General features: G+C 35.5%; 1 protein-coding gene across 2 annotated transcripts in view; it reads right to left on the minus strand.

The window, feature by feature from the left end:
* The window catches only part of KIF27 (kinesin family member 27), a 102,683-nt gene that overhangs the window by 43,566 nt on the left and 43,970 nt on the right, over nt 1–15,147 (minus strand). For both annotated transcript variants that reach the window (XM_037851148.1, XM_037851147.1), the window contains exons 6-9: nt 9,916–10,122; nt 4,493–4,662; nt 3,925–4,028; nt 2,378–2,533 (exon numbers count right to left, since the gene is read on the minus strand). In XM_037851148.1, coding sequence (XP_037707076.1) covers nt 2,378–2,533; nt 3,925–4,028; nt 4,493–4,662; nt 9,916–10,122 — 637 coding nt within the window. The remainder of the gene's footprint in view (nt 1–2,377; nt 2,534–3,924; nt 4,029–4,492; nt 4,663–9,915; nt 10,123–15,147) is intronic.

Consider the following 15,147-nt stretch of genomic DNA (forward strand, 5'->3'; position numbering starts at 1 on the left):
ATCTTCTCAATCTACTCAAAAGTAGGGAAAGAATATAATGAACCCCCATCATTCAGATTCAAGAGTTACTAAGATTTTGTCATGGTTGCTTTATCTATGCCTTTTTTCCTTTTATTTTACTTTGCTTAAATATTGTAAGTAAATCTCAGATGTCATATCATTTTATCTATAGATACTTCAATAAGCATGCATACAAAATATAGACATAACGAAATGTTATTATCACACCTAACAAATATTAATATCCACCAGTCCACATTTAGACTTCCCCAAATGTCCCAAAAATGTCTTTCATAATTGGTTTATTTTAATCCAAACAAGGTCAACAATACATAATGATTGTTATGTCTCTTAAAAATCTTAATCTAGAGCCAGCCCCCTCCTTTTTTTTCATTTCATTGATTTGTTAAAGGTGAATTATTTTTAAAACATTTTTCTTACATTTAAACATAGAGAAAAATAGAACATAAATATTTCTCTATGTCTCTTCATTCTAAGCCCAACTACTGACCCTAAAAACCTGGTTTTGAATTGTTCTGAATAGTCAACTGTACCTGAACTAGACTGGCAAACTCATGGCAATAGGAAATAGAGTCTAGAACTCCAAAGAATTATTATTTTCAAGGGTAGTTTATTATACTGCTTTCCAGTTTATTATACTGCTATACTGAAAATCTCTTAATTCTTAAGAAAAATGAGGTCATTGAACTAAATGCACTATGAATTCTCTCCTGACTCAACACCTCTATGATTATTTGACTAACTTTAAAATTCATACAATTACTATATTTTAAAGAATCTAAGTCCCCACCAATATTTTATGAACCACTGAGAAAAAAATACAATGCCAATTATACCATGACACATTGCTAAGCTGCCACTGATTCTAAAATGCATCCTAATTTCAGAGATATTGAAATGTGAAATGGAACACAGAATAGTTGACACTATTATTATTATTATTATTATTATTATTATTATTGGCTGAAGTAGCTGCTATTCAGGAAAAATCTTTAGGGAGAAGGCTTTGAAAATAAGCACACACTGACCCTTTTACCAGTCACCATCTCTGAGGATCCTAGGAAAGTGCCAAATTGCCTCTGTTTGGATTGAATTGTGTCCCCCAGTATATCAGAATACAATTTTATTTGGAAATGGCTCCTTAAAGACGAAATTAAACAAGTTAAAATAAAATCATACTGGAGTAGGGTAGGCCCTTAATCCTAAATGACTGGTGTGCTTATAGGCACAGGAAGTTTAGACACAGACTGAGACTGAGGAGAGAATGCCATGGACATTCCATCAGTAGCTAGAAGAGGCAAGGAACACATTCTTCCCCTACCGACTTCGAAGGAAGCAGAGCCCTGCCAAAGCCTTAATTTTGCAAATCCAGCCTCCAGAACCGTGAGACAATAATTTCTGTGGTTTTAGGCCACCCAGTTTGTGGTACTTTGTTATGGCAGCCCTAAGAAATTAAGACAATTGCCTTTGATTCTAATGAGTAAGAAGAGGGCTTTCTTTTTGTAAACCCAGGCTCCCTTTATTTTAAAGCAATCAGGATGGTATACCAGCCTATAAAAGCATGCTTGATTAGCGAGAGCCATGGTGGGACAATGTATCTGAAAGAAAATCTGACCTAATTATTCCTTACGTCTTTAGAGAAATAAAAATTATCTACATCTAAACTATAAAATTTTTAATCATATTTTTTATTGTAGAATAAAATATGTACATAGAAGTGGTAACTTTCCAAGTGCAATTTAACAAGTTGTTAGAGTGCAAATTTCAAAGAATGTTAAGGGTTACAATTCCACAGTTTCAGTTATTTCCTTATTTTGGAATATAATATTTACACTAAGTTTATTCTTCAGAAACTTAAATCCTTCAGACAACGATGACAGCTAAGTCCCAAAACCCAGAGGCAATAGTCTCTTCAAGCACATCAACCAGATGTGTCCCCTTTTCTCATAAAGTTGACACCCCTTTTTAAAATTTATAATTAATGTTAAAAATAAACTAAGAAAATGAAGACTAATAATTTAAAATAAAATATTATTCTAAAATGAGTTAGAAAAACATCTCAAATATATTCCCAAATGCCTAGTATAGTAATTTTCTTTAAAAATGGCAAAAAGAAATTAAGTGTGCAACATAGTAGGTTCACACTGGTTAGGACAAATCAGACAAAATCCCAATATAACAAAGTTCTTAAGATAACTAACCTCCTACATATTAGCTCTAAAATGCTCTCTTATGCCAAATTCCAAGCAACAGTGGACATTACTGAGATTCAAAAACAAAAGTAAATGTTACAACATCAGCAGCAATTTTAAAAGCTTTTCCTTGTCACATAAGCTGGTTCACAGGATAGTCTTACCTGTTTTTATTAATTCTTTAAGCAGATCTTCTTTCATCTTGATATTAATTGTAAGTTCTCTCATTTTTTGTTTAGCTTCATTAAGTATGAGTTCTGTATTCCTTAGGTTTTGCAAATTCAACTCCTGACTTTCCTGGAGACATTCAACCTTTACATCTTTAAAGTAAAAGAAGCAAAACTTAAGAAATAAAACTTTCTGTTATAAAATATTCAACAAAAGTAGAGTTAGAAAAGCAGACACAAAAGCAATTTAGAGAAAGCAGAGGAAGGGACAAAAAGGGAGGGAAGGAAAGGGGAAAAATACATGGCATTTGGGACTCTGGTGTTCCAGTTTACATTAAAAGTTTTCATTTCCTTAAAAAAAAGAAAATATGCTTTAATCATATTCTATAGATTCTGATTCACACTTTTCATTGCCTTTAGATGTTCTGCAATTTGAGTTTTGATTTTTGCTTTAACTTGAGTTATTTGAGAAATGTATAAAATCTCCATGTGGGTAGAGGGCTGGGATTTTTCCTGTTAATTTTTAGTTTTATTGTAATCAGAGGACGCAGTCTACTCCATGCTACTCAGAGTATGGTCGGCCCTGTCTGTTACCATCCTGCACCAGAATGTTAATCAATTATGGCATGGAATACATTGGTTTAATTCAGCTGACTCTCTTCGTTCACAGCGAGACTTTCTCCGTGAAGTGGTACAATGATTTTCATTCTGGCCTAAGATCCTTACCTGGTTGCTGTCCAGTAACAAACAGTTCAAGGATGGCGGATGGTTACTTGAGTAGCACTGAGCTATACTATTTCTACATTTTGAAACTGATTTTAGTTTTATTTGTGATGTAATATATAGTTCAAATTTTTATAAATATTACATGTATAGGGTCTTAAAGAGATATTCTCTATTTTTGTGGTGCAGGACTTATTTGTCATGTTAACTATATTCTCCATATCCTTATTTTTTGGTATGACCACTCATAGGCCAGAAGAGAGCAGTTAAAATCTCCTACTATCCTATTTGCCACATAAATATTTTGATGCTGTTATCTGAAGCATAAAAATTCTCAACAAATGTGCACTAAGATATTATGGGCACCAAATGCCAAATATATATGAAATTATAAGAGTATCAAAAAATGTATGGCAAAAGAGTAAAAATAAAAATAAAGATAAAAAAATGGTAGCCACATGTACTGCAGTAAAGTACACACCCTCATAAATGACTTAATATGCATTTTAAGGTACTCACAAGTACAAAGCATATCAACTCAGGTTTGAATATAAAATTCCTACTCTGAAGAGTTAGCCTATAACTCTACCTATAACTGATTGTTCTACATGCAAAAAATGTTTATTAAGTAGTAAACAGAAAGATGGAAAATTAAGGCCGAACAGACAACATAAAGAAAGTTAAGTGCTCCCAACCAGGAAAACATTCCTACCAAGTTCTAGTCTTTGAGAACTCTTAGCTGCTTCTTAAATTATCAACACAAGAGAAAGATAAGTGTCCTATAAACATGAGATATAAATTGCTAGAGAAAGTCTCTGTACCTTCATTCACCAAACCTGACTTTGTTTCATCCTGAATATTATTCAATTCAGCAAGAGAACAAACGGGGCCTGCCTTTTGAATCCACGAGCGACTTCTATATCGTCTTAAAAAAAAAAAAAAGAGACCAAGATCGGAGGTCACGTGTTAGCTTTTTCTAATCTACCCTTAGTTTTCCCAAAAAGTGACAGTAATGTTAAAAGTAATTACTTATATAAAATAAATAGTATTTTACTATCATTCTTCAAAATACAAGGATGCCCCTCCCCATGTTGGGCTCAGTAGAAAGTTCATCACATTTGTTGTCACTGTGACAGCAGAAGGAGGAAATCCAAAAACATTCCCTCTGAAAATTAAAATCCAACAACTATAAAAGTTCTGAAAGCAAAATTACTTTTCAACTGTAAGACTGATGACTGAATTCAAACACTGGTTTCATAACACATTAGCAAAAACTACCTACTCTTAAATGGTAAAGATGTATCTTAATGAAAAAACCCACATCTGTATATATTTATTGCATCATATAGTTATAATAATGTTTATTAAATCAGTCTATACTTAACATACCTCATTCCAGATTTCTCTTGACCTTCTGAGTCTTCGTCATCACTATTATCAGAAAATTGGCAGTGGAGGACTTCATCTTGTTCTTCTATGTGACCTAACAGCATCTGACTTCGTGTTCGAAATCCAGCAACTACTCGATCCAGAGAGTACAGAGGAGGACTTGTGTGGACCTTGCAAGTGATTCCCCAACCCAACAACAAAAAGAAGTCATTTAAAAAACTTCTATTTTTATCCTGTTACTCAAAATGTTTTTTAGATAGGTACTCTTAAAATAGCCAATCACTGAAAATACCCCCCCCCCAAAAAAATAAAAGCCAAAATTCATTTTATAATACCACTGGCCTCACGGACACATATTTATCTCAGAATCTACACAGCTCTTCCTCTTTTAGAATGCTCTTCTATCTTCAATTATAGCTTCATAAGAAATGGTGTTTGAAAATGAAAGCAAAGAGAGGCATGAATGAAAACCTCATGGCTCTTACACACAGGTACTCCTCACAAATGGGAAGCCCATACATAGAAAAAGGTCTGAAGTGTCATTGGTCCAGAGCCCTGCTACCTGGGGCCACTGCTCCCTCCCCCCACCCCAACCCCATTCTTCCCAGAACACTTGGACAATTGTAGAGTTGCTGCTAAGGGTCTGTATCCCCTTCCAGTACAAATCTTACTGCAGGAAGAAATCCAGAGCCATCACCACTCCCTCTGCCAGGAAAAAATACTCCCAATTTGGAAACAGAATGTATCTGTTCAAGCTATTTATGTGGTGGTTAGGTATAGTTTAATTAAGGTTCTAAGTGATATACTTAATATATATCATAGAATAAATAGAATTTCAGGGGCTAGCTTGGGAACTTTCTATATTATAACATACTTCTATTGGAAATGCACTTTAAGTTCTCAAAAAAATGACCTTGGGAAAAAACCTATTCATGAATCGCAAGTTGCTTTTAAACTTTTATTCTACTAGTGATGGGGGGATGATAATCTAATATGTACAGACATGATAATGAGGGTGAACTTAACCGTATGGGAAAGATCAGGTGTGACTATGGTTCGTTAATGGGATTTTAAGTATCAGTGACGTATTGAAGGTGAACATGTTCATAAATGGTTGTTTAAAGGCATGTAACCCACAAAGTAGCACTACAAGCCTAAATAAGTGTTAGCATGATATACTTAGGGTATAACACTGGTGTAGAGGGGTAACAACAGAGTAGTATATGGAAAAACTCCATTACATATAAAGGACTTTGTTTAATAGGACTATCTTAGTATTAGACACTAATACTAGGAATGAATAATTAACAGCTTATAAGAGCTCTGGGATGTATTATATTAAGATAGTTGTTTAAAGTTGAGAGTGATGATGATTGCACAACAAAGGGAAGATAATGTAAGAAAATGACCATTTATCTTGGGATAGAATATATATTAATTGAAGATAGGAACCCACTACTTAATAAATCAAGCCCTTGACTTGAGGCTTGCTCTTGTAAAATTTAGGGTTGTAAACAGGACAATCTATAATTATGCCTAAGTGGCAAGACCAGGGAACCTCTTTTGTTGCTCAGATGTGGCCTTTCTCTCTCTAAATCCAACTCGGTAAATAAATTCATTAACACCTCCCCACCCCACCCGCAACAAAGGACATGACTCCAAGGGGAATGAATCTCCCTGGAGAAGTGGGACATGATTCCCAGGAATGAGCCTGGCCTTGGCAGCAAGGGATTGAAAATGCCTACTTGACCAAAAGGGGGAAACAAGCTGAGGTCACAGTGGCTGAGAGATCCCAAATAGAGTTGAGAGGCTATCCCAGAGGATTCTCTTATGCAAGCTCCAGGCTAGACATCCCAAATGGCCATAGGATGCCATGCCCTTACCAAAAGTAGTCCCCAAATACCTAAGTCCCTACCTGAGATTCTATAAAAGATTCACTCACTAAGTTTTATGTTTCAGAAACTTAAATCCACCAGAGTGTTCCTATACCAGACAAGTCCTAAAATCCAAAGGCAACAGCCTCTTTAAGATCAACAATCAGATGCAGCCCCCTGCCCCATATTGTTGACATCCACTTTCAATAGGAACAAGTTAGGGTGCTCACTGCCTAGACAGTCCTGAATATGGAGAAAAGAGATTAAGTGAGAGGGAGGGCCAGCAACAAACAAGAAAAGATTTAACGGAAGTCTATGAATACTGAAACTTTATACAAATATATATATATATTTCTTAGATGCCGGGGTGTTGGAATAGCTGGAAGGAGGTAAATGACACTGAAACTGTAACTTATAACATTCTTTGAAATTTGCTCTGTAGCCACTCGTTGAATTGTGCTTTGAAAGTCTTCACCTTTCTGTATGTACCCTATATTTCATAATAAAGAAAGAACTGAAACTGTGGAGCAGTTACCCATAACAATTTTGAAATTACCTGTATACCTGCTTGTTGGGCTGTACATAGAAATGTTCTGAGATATAACCCTTAAGAATATTTTGGATGGTTTTCTTAATATATCAGTTTTGTCAAGTGCAGAAGTGTTTTTTTTAAACCTATAGCACTGTTTCCTTTTCATAATACCATATCTCATCAATCAAAAACGCCATCAACTGTTAAACACATTATTTTTATACCATCCAGAAAGAAAAAAAAGCAGTCAAATTATGACACATCAATTGTAAAACACATCCCACCGTCAAAGGTGAGATGTGAAAAAATGTGTGACTCTTACAATCAATGAAATATTTATATTTTCATCAGCATTTTTGGTATTATAGTAAACCTAAGTAATGATTGGGACCATCTTTGTAGCTTTTTTCTTTCCAAAGTACCTTTCAATATGCATACTATTGGCTCTTGGCTTTAATTACATCACATTTACCAGGTTAAGAAAGTAGAACCCACTGTTATATTTTTTCTTTAAGTTTAAATCAAGATTAGTTTTGCATTTCTTCAGATGGTTTAGTATTTATTGAGACAAATGTGTGCTTTCCACTTTTCCAATTAATTGGATAAATTATATTATCTTTTTTTTAATTTACCTATAGAGTATTTAGTTGTAATGAACAATTTATTTATGATTTCTGCATAAGTGGATATGGCCTATAATTCCATTTTGGCATTAATCTTTTCAGATTAATAGGTAATTGGAAACAGCTTAAATGCCCCCAAACAGGATAAAAACACACAATGGTATGTCCTTAGGATAAAATAGTGCATGCAGCTATTAAAATTCATGATATTTTATAGAAGAATATTTAGTGACTGTCAAATGTTCATGATGTATTGCTAAGTGAGAAAAGCTGTTAATGAAAGTATATGTACAAAATATAATAAATAAAAAGTACATTTTAAAAATAAATAGGATCAATAGAAAACCCTAAATGGATTGAGTAATGCTTTTCACTCCTTCCTTCCAATATTGTTAAATAACAAAATAAGAAATAAAATCAGACTCTTTCTGTAAACAATTTAGGAAATGGTTAAGCCATTTTGCCCTTTTCACTTGAAAGTATTTTAAGTTGAGGAAATATTTTTCTTACCAGACTATTTTCATTTCAAAAAAATATTAGAGTAGCCAGAATTCTACCAAGGAGACAAAAATCCAGGAGAAAATGAAATGGTTTTTCAGATGTCCTCTTTGGCTTAATTTAGCCAGTTCTGTCATTCCATATGAAACATTTCCCTCACCATTACAGCAACAGAACAGCAAACAGGAGTTGAGCAAGGCTTGCCAGGCTGTGAGTCTGTCCCTGCAAGCCTGGCCTCTCTGCCTGCCGAAGTGGCCTAGCCAAGCAAGGGAAGGGGCCAGAATTCCCAGACACACAATGGGAACCAAGAACTCTCAACACTGCTGATCACATGACCTTTGCATCTTCCTCCATTCTTCTTTAAGGTTCTGGAGGGTTCTTTGGGGTAAAAGGAAAATTTATAAACAAAGCTAACCTAAGAATTTGCTCATTTAAAACAGTGACTGTGGGAGCCTTTATTCCACTTATGTCTGTTTCAGGTCTAATCAAACAACTAGAGATCAGAATTGAAAGGCCTAAACCTTCTCAAAGAGCACACGGAGCTCTGTCTCCCCAAAGAATGTGTGTTTGTGTGTGTGTAGTAAGAAACGGTGAAACAGACAAGGAAGAATGAATATATCTGGGAAACTCCTGTAACCAGAAAAAAAAAGTTATTTTTAAGAAATAAAAGAATGGACAGAAATAGTAGATTCTTTCACAATACTACTAGCCAATAGAAAAAATACCTTTTTTATTATAGTAACAATAAATATGAAGTTAAATAAATAGATATCAAATTTGAATCCTAGACACAATTTTCTTCCCAAATGTTCTATGAAAATTTACCCTGTATTTGACCATAAAGAAAATGTCAAAAACTTTCCAAACGAAAATTGAAATTAATAACAATGGTTTAAATTTTAAAATCCAACCACTCAAAATTGAAAAGCATCCGGGTAAGGATGACACGGGCCTTATCCACACTGAGGCATTTGGCCCAGAGCCTGGGACACAGCAGAGGCCCTCCATGGACACACAATGGGGAAGCAGAGGGCCAGGCCCTGCTCTGGGCACCTCCAGAGTAAGCACCTCATGCAGAGCTTCCAAACAGCCCTGCAGTGCTCCTGTTCTTTACAGATAAGGAACATGGGCCTCACACAGGCCCAGTCATATGTCCAGGGCTACACCTCAGATAGCTGCTCTTCATACCTAAGCCTGCCTGAAGGCCCAGTCTATGACTTTTGTTCATATATCACTTGTATCGCATGGTCTTAGCCCCAACTGTAATCACACATGTCTCACTAAAGCAACTGTTTCCCTTCATGAAATTAGTTTATAGGAGCCAACATTCATGAATCTGCTAATAAGTCTTTTCCATGATAGATACTCTAGTAATTCAATGAGAAATCAGCATGTGCATATATTGACCAACGCCACACAAATTTATAAATAAACAAAAATTAAAATTAAAACCCTTACTGATCTTTATAAGTTCCCGATTATGTCAACTGGCAAGACTGAATAATACATAAATGTCAGTTTGAAGATAATAAGACACAGACCATAAGACAGAATAAATACCCTCCAACTTCATCTCAACCTGGTGTGGTTTAAAGAAAAAAAATTCATGAAGATAGCACACTTAATCATGTCTGAAAATATGATGGCAAAGGATAATTTTATTCTTGATAAAGTGTATGCCTATCTTAATCCATCAATTCCCTACAAATATAACTATAAATTCTCATTTATTTATTTATTAAAAAGAAGCATGCATAGATGAATGTTATACACAAAAGTACACAAAACCAGACAGAAAAAATTGCTGAGACTATGTAAACATACACTGTGATATTACATTATAGATAATATTTTTTAAATCTCAAAATAAGAAAAATATTAATGTTTGGACTTTACCTTCCGGGCATCTGGTCTTGCTGGGGTGTAAATATAATGCCCCAAATGGTTATCGAATGGTACAGTATATGGTCTCTTTTCAGGTATACTTGTATCTGGCCCGTCTCCGCATGTTTCCTTAGTTGAAGAAGTCAGTGACAGGTTAAGTTTTGTTAGTTCTTCACTCAGCTGATCCACAAGCAGTTGTTGTTCTATTATTTTCTCATTCTTTGTAGAAAAAAGAATTTTAAAAATAGAGAAACTAAGAATATATGAAGATTATGATTAAAAATAAATTTACATAGATCAAAATAGCAACTTCCTTAACAGTACAGTAAAACCTCACTTATCCAAAGACTAGCCTGCTGGTGTTGTCAGGTGTCCAGGACTGTTCTGAGTGGTAAAAACTTTGGAATAGTCAGCAGCAACAATAGAGCCAAAAAGAGCCACACACTCAAAAGATAATGCTCCATATACTGTGACTACTTGGTTTGCCAACATGAAGCACTCTGATCATTATAAAATATGGATTTTCTGAGTGAAATCCAAGAAGTAACAGGAGATAAGAAAGTTGAAAAGTGGAGAAAGAATTGCAGACAGCAAAGGTGGCAACAAAGGAAAGGGAAAGTGGTAGCAGATGCAATGAAGTGACTGCCTTTACGCAATGAACAAGAAAGCAAGGTCACAAAGAGATAGGAGAGAGCCAACTAGTAGTCTGGAGAGGAAGAACTTAGAAATCAAAGGCAGAACAAGTTAACAGAAGTGTGTTATATTGGAAGAATGCGGGGTGTGTATGTGTGTGTTTGTGTGTGTGTGTCTGAGATTTACCTTTTATTTACTCTCCGAAGAAAATTTCTGCAATGTAACCAACTTAAGAAGCTCTAAGATTATAAAATCTTTATTTTACAAGCACCAAATTAAGGAAACAACAAATTGCCAGTCATCATAACACTTCTTCTGTTTAAACAGGAAAAATAAATCCCTAAGGTTGCTTTGTATTAATGCTGAGCAATAAAAATACAACCACATAAAATCATACATTCAGATAATTAAAATATAAAACACCAATGGCATGAGTTGGGGGTGTGGGGATGGCAGGTATTAAATGAAGTCCTTCCATTGTCTGAGTAAAATGGAAAAGTACCAAATAATAGTAGATTTGAATAAGTTCAAGGTTGCATATTGTACTCTCTAGGGTAACCATCAAAAAAAGAGTAAAAGTACAACCACTGAGCTAATAGAAAAATATAGAAAAATTAAAAATACCCAATTGGTCCAAAAGAAGGTAAGAAAAGAAAGAAAAAGAAACACAGAACAGGCAGGATAAATAAAAAGGACATTGATGAATTTTAGCCAAAATATAATAGTAATTATGTTAAATTCATAAACAAACAAAAGATAAAGAATGTCAGGATTTTAAAATTATATAACCACATGCTGCTTACAAGAAACACAACTAAAATAAACAGACTTAGAAAGATTAAAAATAAGATGGAAAGCGACATCATATAAACAATAATCAAAAGAAAACTGATATAGCTATATCAATATCAGACAAAGTCAACTTTAAGACAAAAACCATTAAGAGGAATAAAAAATATTTCATAATAAAAAGGTCAACTCACAAGGATGATGTAACAATGCTACATTTGATTTACTTAAAAATATAGCTTCACTATATATTATATATATATATATAATATATATAATGCAAAAATTGTCAGAACTTCAAGGAGAAGACAAGTCCAAATTCACAGTAGGAGATATTAACATTACTCTTAAATTACTGATAAAACAACAGAGTAAAGATATCCATTTCAATAACATGATTAAAAGCACCCAATGACTTTAGAATAAACATTCTTTCCATGCATACTTGGAACAGTTAGAATATTGTAACATTTATAAAATCTGGCCTTATGCTGACCCACAAAGCAAGTCTGAGCAAATCCAAAGGACTGAAATCATACATAGTATGTATCTGACAACAATGCAACTGAGCTAGAAATTGGTAAGATAAAAAGAAATTCCCCATATGTTGGAAATAAAATAACTATGTAAACCCCCAAAAAATCACAATAAAAACTAAAATAAATACATAAAATATTTGCAGCTGAATGTGGGATGCAGGTAAAGATAAGCTTCAGAGGAAATTTATACCTTTAAATGCATATAAGGAGACTGAAGAAGATGGTGGCATAGAGAGGAGTGGAAGTTAGTTAGCCCCCCTGGAGCAACTAATAAACAACCAGGAACAGCTAATAAATGATGTGGAATAACTGGGGGCGGGGGGGGGGGAGTGGATGGACAACCGTGACTGTCCACACATCATGCACCAACTTAGATTGGAGGAATACCTGAGATCACAGTGTTGAATCTGTAAGTAGAAACTGTGGATCCAAGCCGGAAGCACCTTCCCCCTGTGGCAGCCCGAACGGCAAAGCCTCTCTGTGATAGAGAGCAGCACTCTCTGAACAAGCGAATATACCTCAGCCCAGCTCCAAATGGGGCTTTAACTAACAAATGTGGACTGCGTGATACAAGCTACAAATCCCCAACAAGCAAACAGAGGCTTTTAGTGGTGACTGACCTTAAAGATCCAGAAGAGTTCTCTGTCCCAGGATGGGGAGCCCAGAAGACCAGGTGCTAACTGGCCAATGGATGAAACTCGGGGGAGAGGGGAATGGACTGGCCCTGAAGGGGGGCTTTCTGTCCCTTTTTCTCTCCTCAACCTAGGCAGCTCAGTGGAGAAAGCCTCAGCCATTTTCAGTTCACAGCGCTCTAACCAACACAAGGGTGGAGATAGCAAAGTCAGAGAGACAAAGAACTTATTAAAATGCAGATGATAACTCTAAGGAGTGTATCTTCCCTAAGAGGAAGGAGGTGGTACCCAGCTCTACTATCTGCCTTCCACTCAGAACCAGACCCCAGAGCCTGGGGGAAAACAGCCAAAACAGAAACTAAGTGGGCCACACCTCCTTACACCAGTCAGAAGATACAGGCTGACAGGCGCCACCTGTTGGGCAGGTTAGGAAAAGCACAGTGGCTTGAGGCCTCACAGGGTGTGTCAATCTTCTAAGACACACTCTCAGGGAAACTTGATAGAGTATTTCCCCCTTCTGGGACCTGAGCCCACTCTTGTCTGGGAATACCTGATTGGGGTAACCAAGGAAGCCAGATGCCTAGACAACAGAAAACTATAACCTAAGGTTATACACTAAGAAAAATGAAGTTATAGACCAGTCAAAGGAACAAACTTACACTTCAACTGAGATACAGGAATTTAAACAACTAATGCTAAACCAATTCAAAAAGTTTAGGGAAGATATGGCAAAAGAGATGAAGGCTATAAAGAAAACACTGGGTGTATATAAGGTAGAAATCCAAAGTTTGAAAAAACAACTGGCAGAATCTATGGAAATGAAAGGCACAAAACAAGAGATGAAAGACACAATGGAGACATACAACAGCAGATCTCAAGAGGCAGAAAAAAACACTCAGGAACTGGTCAACAAGAAACCTGAAATCTACACACAAAAGAACATATAAAGAAAAGAATGGAAAAATATGAGCAATGTCCCAGGGAACTGAATGACAACATGAAACACATAAATGTACATGTCATGGGTGTCCCAGAAGAAGAAAAGGGAAATGGGACAAAAGCAATAATAGAGGAAAAAAATCAATGAAAATTTCCCATCTCTTATGAAAGTCATAAAATTACAGATCCAAGAAGTGCAGCATACCCCAAACAGAATAGGTCTGAATAGGTCAACGCCAAAAAAATTAATAATCAGATTATCAAACATCAAAGATTAAGAGAGAATCCTGAAAGCAGCAAGAGAAAAGCGATCCATCACATACAAAAGAAGCGTGATAAGACTATATGCAGACTTCTCAGTAGAAACCATGGAGCCAAGAAGGAAGTGGGGTGATATATTTAAGATACTGAAAGAAAAAAACCACTAACCAAGAATCTTATATCCAGCAAAACTGTCCTTCAAATAGGAGGGAGAGTTTAAAATATTCTCTGACAACCAGACAATGAGAGAGTTTGTGAATAAGATACCTGTGCTACAGGAAATATTAAAGGGAGCAACAAAGACAGAAAGAAAAAGACAGGAGTGAGAGGTTTGGAACACACTTTTAGGTTACAATAGCATAGCAACGTAAGTACACTGAACAAAGATGACTTTGAGTATGGTTGAAAGAGGAAGGTTAGGACCATGTATGACAACAGAAGGACAGAGGAAAGATAAAGACTGGGACTGTATAATTCAGTGAAACCTAGAGTGCTCAATAATTGTGATAAAATGTACAAATGTTTTTTCATGAGGGAGAACAAACGAATGTCAACCTTGCGAGGTGTTAAAAATAGGGAGGTATTGGGGGAAAAATACAATCAATGCAAACTACAGACTATAATTAACAGAAACATTGTATTATGCTTCCTTTAATGTAACAAAGGCAATATACCAAAGCTAAATGCATATAAGAAGGGGACAAAAGGGAGGAGTATGGGACTCGACTCTAGTTTAATGCTGTCTTTCCTTTTGTTGCTTCCTAGCTGTTGTGTTTTTGTTTGTTTGTTTTGTCTTGTTTCTCTTTCTTTTTTCTTTTTCTTTTGTCTCTCTACCTTCTTTGACCCTTCCTCCTTCTTTGTGGAAGAAATGGAGATGTCCTTATATAGATAGTGTTGAGGGTGGTGCATATATAAATACGTGACTATACACGGAAGCACTGATTGTTTACTTAGGATGGAATGTATGGTGTATGAACAAAACCATCTTAAAAAAAATAGGTTGATGAAACCTTGAGGACACTATATTGAGTGAAATGAGTCAGACACATAAGGACAAATATTGCAGGGTCTCACTGATATGAACTAATTATAATATGTAAACTCACAGACATGAAATATAAGTTACCAGGATATAGAATGAGGCTATAGAATGGGGAGCGGTTGCTTATTATGAGCCGAATGTTCAACTAGGTTGAACGTAAATGTTTAGAAATGGACAGAGATGTCAGTAGCACATTGTGAGAATACCTAACAGTGCTGAATGGTGTGTGAATGTGGTGAAAAGGGGAAGCTCAGAGACACGTATGTCACAAGAAGGAAAGTTGGAAGTTAAAAGATGAGAATGTACAAAACAGTGAATCTTGTGGTATCCATGATTAACTTACAAATATAGAAACCTCTTTCATGAACCAGAACAAATATGACACTATAACTAGAAGTTAATAATAGAG

This window comes from Choloepus didactylus, chromosome 10, assembly GCF_015220235.1.
Source record: "Choloepus didactylus isolate mChoDid1 chromosome 10, mChoDid1.pri, whole genome shotgun sequence".
Taxonomy (NCBI): domain Eukaryota; kingdom Metazoa; phylum Chordata; class Mammalia; order Pilosa; family Megalonychidae; genus Choloepus; species Choloepus didactylus.